This window comes from Penaeus chinensis, chromosome 14, assembly GCF_019202785.1.
Source record: "Penaeus chinensis breed Huanghai No. 1 chromosome 14, ASM1920278v2, whole genome shotgun sequence".
Classification (NCBI taxonomy): Eukaryota; Metazoa; Arthropoda; class Malacostraca; order Decapoda; family Penaeidae; genus Penaeus; species Penaeus chinensis.
The window spans coordinates 379,371-384,547 of NC_061832.1; the positions used below are offsets into that span (position 1 = coordinate 379,371).

Consider the following 5,177-nt stretch of genomic DNA (forward strand, 5'->3'; position numbering starts at 1 on the left):
TGCACATGCACATGCACATGCACATGCACATGCACATGCACATGCACATGCACATGCACATGCACATGCACATGCACATGCACATGCACATGCACATGCACATGCACATGCACATGCACATGCACATGCACATGCACATGCACATGCACATGCACATGCACATGCACATGCACATGCACATGCACATGCACATGCACATGCACATGCACATGCACATGCACATGCACATGCACATGCACATGCACATGCACATGCACATGCACATGCACATGCACATGCACATGCACATGCACATGCACATGCACATGCACATGCACATGCACATGCACATGCACATGCACATGCACATGCACATGCACATGCACATGCACATGCACATGCACATGCACATGCACATGCACATGCACATGCACATGCACATGCACATGCACATGCACATGCACATGCACATGCACATGCACATGCACATGCACATGCACATGCACATGCACATGCACATGCACATGCACATGCACATGCACATGCACATGCACATGCACATGCACATGCACATGCACATGCACATGCACATGCACATGCACATGCACATGCACATGCACATGCACATGCACATGCACATGCACATGCACATGCACATGCACATGCACATGCACATGCACATGCACATGCACATGCACATGCACATGCACATGCACATGCACATGCACATGCACATGCACATGCACATGCACATGCACATGCACATGCACATGCACATGCACATGCACATGCACATGCACATGCACATGCACATGCACATGCACATGCACATGCACATGCACATGCACATGCACATGCACATGCACATGCACATGCACATGCACATGCACATGCACATGCACATGCACATGCACATGCACATGCACATGCACATGCACATGCACATGCACATGCACATGCACATGCACATGCACATGCACATGCACATGCACATGCACATGCACATGCACATGCACATGCACATGCACATGCACATGCACATGCACATGCACATGCACATGCACATGCACATGCACATGCACATGCACATGCACATGCACATGCACATGCACATGCACATGCACATGCACATGCACATGCACATGCACATGCACATGCACATGCACATGCACATGCACATGCACATGCACATGCACATGCACATGCACATGCACATGCACATGCACATGCACATGCACATGCACATGCACATGCACATGCACATGCACATGCACATGCACATGCACATGCACATGCACATGCACATGCACATGCACATGCACATGCACATGCACATGCACATGCACATGCACATGCACATGCACATGCACATGCACATGCACATGCACATGCACATGCACATGCACATGCACATGCACATGCACATGCACATGCACATGCACATGCACATGCACATGCACATGCACATGCACATGCACATGCACATGCACATGCACATGCACATGCACATGCACATGCACATGCACATGCACATGCACATGCACATGCACATGCACATGCACATGCACATGCACATGCACATGCACATGCACATGCACATGCACATGCACATGCACATGCACATGCACATGCACATGCACATGCACATGCACATGCACATGCACATGCACATGCACATGCACATGCACATGCACATGCACATGCACATGCACATGCACATGCACATGCACATGCACATGCACACGCACGCACACACGCACTCGCACACGCACACGCACACGCACACGCACACGCACACGCACACGCACACGCACACGCACACGCACTCGCACTCGCACTCGCACTCGCACTCGCACTCGCACTCGCACACACGCACTCGCACACGCACACCCACCCCCACACCCACCACCCCCACACCCACACCCACACCACACCCACCCCCACCCACAGCACACGCACAGCACACGCACACGACACGCAACCACGCACTTGCATCCACTCGCATTTTGCATCACTCTTAAACCCCCAATTCACACACAAACATAATGCATGACCACACCACACACATACACACGCACACACACACGCACATACACACACTGATGTGCACACGCTCACGCACACACATTCTTTCCACCCCAGCTACTGTCTTTTCCAGACAATGACAAGGCCCGTGGCATCTGATGTGGCGAGGAGAGACTCGTCGTAGTTGAAGCTCACTCCAAGAACAGGCGCTGCGTGACCCTGGAGGCGATTGATGAGGGGCCGCTGGTCGCGCTCTACATCAAGGAACAGGACACTGCAGTCTTCACAGCCAGTAACTTTGGGAATGAAGTGTACTGATTGATTACTTCAGGAATAGACATAAGTATATGTAGTATATTGCATACGACAATATAATTTTTCTTCTGGGAATGAAATTATCTGTTTTACAGTGTAAAAAAAAAAAAAGTAGCCTGAATAAGAACATATATGTACACACATATATACATAGGAAAAATAAATATGCACTACTCAAAAAATAAAAGTAACATCTGTCCCTCGGTTCAATTCAATCATGCTCTGCCAACATGCAAAACAAAAAGATCAAAATCAGTACACACCTACACAGGCTCCTTGCCTAAAGGACATGAGGGGGCAGAACGTCGACCTCACAGGCTGGTACATGTGAGCCACATTAAATTTGCGTTTCAACCGCAAGCCACCATCTTTGTCTGCCACTCTGCATAGGGTGTGTTAGTGTATAATTACTTGTCTTTTTTTAATCTATTTGGATATTATGTATACTTTTGTTTACTTTTGTACAATAAAGAGTATTTTCGTTATTCACAAACTACAATTTCTTGCTAATAAGAAAAAAAGGTATGGATTAACTGTCTTCCTATATTTCCTGTTATTTTAAAAATCAAAAGAATCCTGCAATCATTCTCATCACCATTAGAAATCATAAAAAAAAGAAAAAAATCTCCCTTGAGGTTCCAGAATCCCTAAATCAAGAAAACTAAAATAAAGCTACACAGAAAACCAACAACAAGTCAATGAGCTAACTAAAAGTACAATACCTGTACAGCAGCAGGGCATTACAGCTGGCACTGACGAGAAGAGTAGGGTTGGGAGCCTCTCTGCTTGCCCATGTGCGTGCGGACAGGCTAGTGATGGCAGCGCCCTCTTGCGCCACACATCTCTTGCCCTTCTTAAGACATCCACTCCCAAGGTCGAAAAGAAACGACACAATCGTTCCCTGGTCAATATAAAGCGTCCAGATTAATACGAAGTGTCTCCAAAGTACAGAGATAAAAATGTCTGCAGTAAGTTGTCACCAATAACATAATCTCTGGAATAAACAACTCTATTTTCACCAACAGAATTCCCAAGCAGAAACAAAATCTCTACCTTATCATCACCAGCCCAGAGTGTCTTGCCAGAGGAGTCAAAATTCAGTGCCGTTACTTGGCCTGCTACCTTGCTTGTTCCTCCTTTAGGATAATGGCCAGTTGACATATTCAGGACTTGCACTAGTCCATTGCTGTTACCTACCTGGAGGGAACTTGTTAAAGAATGCAACATTTTGGAACAGGTAGTGTCTTTTGAGACACTAAATTCATAATTTAAATTTTAAATAGCAATAGACAAAAGAAAATATGGCTATTCTTTCCAACATAAAAATATGAAAGTTAATGTTTGCCTTTAATAGCAGACCTATAAATTAGGACCCTTATGAAAACAAAAACAATAATCTATGATTATGAAAATTATTGCAACAACATTAAAAATTTATGTAAGTTAACATTCCACTCTTATAATAATAATAATAAAGGATACAACAGCCCAATTGGAGTTGAAGGGGTGAAAGACGCAGGATAGAACATTAGCCCCAGACTGGTCGCTAACAGTGCGCAGGCATGTCCCACTCGACGAGCTCCAGAGACAAACCACCCCATCCTCTCCCCCTGACAGCAAGAGGTCATTTGTTGACGACCAATCAAAGCCTACAGGAAATAAAAACATTTTACTAAACAATGAAAAGCTAAAATGTCAGGAGGAAATCTGTAAATAATAATCCAACATCATACAATATACCATGTCCTTTATTCCTAATAATTGTACATAGGATAAATATGAGATAATTAACCCCTCATCTAATGCACACAAATAAAAATCCAAAACACAACAGGAGAGCAATAAAAGAATTATTTTATAAATAGAAATGGAAATATATGAAATAAATAATCTAGTATGAAATCATATCCATGGAAACAAGTAATTAAAGAATATTATTCTGGGAAAAAAATATATATAAAAAGGGTAGTGAGTAAGCTCTCATGATGTGATAAAAAACACATATAAACAGAGTACTGAAATCTTATATATATATCATACACATCCAACAAGCATGAAATAGCAGACTATATAAGATCTCACCTGTGACTCCTGCATTGTGGTGACGCAGAGTGTGAAGGACACGAGGCTGTCCCTCAGCTACTTGGCATATAGAGAGGGTTCCATCCAAAGAAGAGCAGGCAAGAAGGCCCTGGTCGTTGTGTGCAAATTTAACCATTGTGACACTATCTGTGTGCTGGGTTGAAGGAGAAAGAAAGAGTGGCATGATTAGCAAGCTTCAAGAAGTGTAGAAATGATTATCTTCTTATACTCTTTGAATGGTATCAAAATATGATGCCTATATCGTATCAGAAAGAACACATGAACAGCTGAATAGCTGAGAAATATAACAGAACAAATTTAGAGAGGACTCTTACCTGGTCAAAAATATGGTGCACACCTGAAAAAGCATAATTCTCTCCTATAGATTTACCCCCAACAATGGCTTTTGATGCTTCGGCACGCTGTGTTGGCACAACAGTTCCTGGCTGGGGAGGCCCATGGGGTCCCTCTATGCTCTGTCCTCCAGCCTGTGACATTGCTAAGCTCATACTTCTACTCATGCGAGGTGAATCACCCTGGTAGCAAAAGACAGTTATGATGAGATGATCATGGCTGGTATATTATAATAAATATAATCCTCATAACAATAAATAAGTATATAGTGTTTTCATTATAATCTGACACATGTTTATCTAAAAGACATTACATAAAATGATCAATTCAAGAACCTTCACACCCATCAAATAATGCTTCTTCTTGATATTCCAAAACAAATATGCAAACGAAGCACCTAGACCCAACCACAGGCCAATATG

The 5,177-nt window shown here is 43.6% G+C and overlaps 1 protein-coding gene across 1 annotated transcript; it reads right to left on the minus strand.

Moving 5' to 3' along the window:
• Positions 1–2,006: 2,006 nt before the first annotated feature.
• On the minus strand, positions 2,007–4,971 carry LOC125032412 (WD repeat-containing protein 13-like). The gene is made up of 7 exons (XM_047623519.1): positions 4,737–4,971; positions 4,402–4,555; positions 3,802–3,968; positions 3,373–3,516; positions 3,042–3,220; positions 2,583–2,701; positions 2,007–2,300 (listed from the first exon to the last, which is right to left on the minus strand). Exons 1-7 carry the CDS (start codon positions 4,920–4,922, stop codon positions 2,122–2,124), a joined length of 1,128 nt encoding a protein of 375 aa, XP_047479475.1. The 5' UTR covers positions 4,923–4,971; the 3' UTR covers positions 2,007–2,121.
• Positions 4,972–5,177: the final 206 nt, after the last annotated feature.

What these genes read in the sequence shown, in the direction of transcription:
- LOC125032412 (XM_047623519.1), bottom strand. Translation starts at nt 4,922, where the DNA reads ATGAGTAGAAGTATGAGCTTAGCAATGTCACAGGCTGGAGGACAGAGC. An exon ending in TGCACCATATTTTTGACCAG is followed by an intron (nt 4,556 to 4,736) that starts GTAAGAGTCCTC and finishes CCTTCAACCCAG; the next exon opens with CACACAGATAGTGTCACAAT. An exon ending in TAGGCAAGGAGCCTGTGTAG is followed by an intron (nt 2,301 to 2,582) that starts GTGTGTACTGAT and finishes TCATTCCCAAAG; the next exon opens with TTACTGGCTGTGAAGACTGC.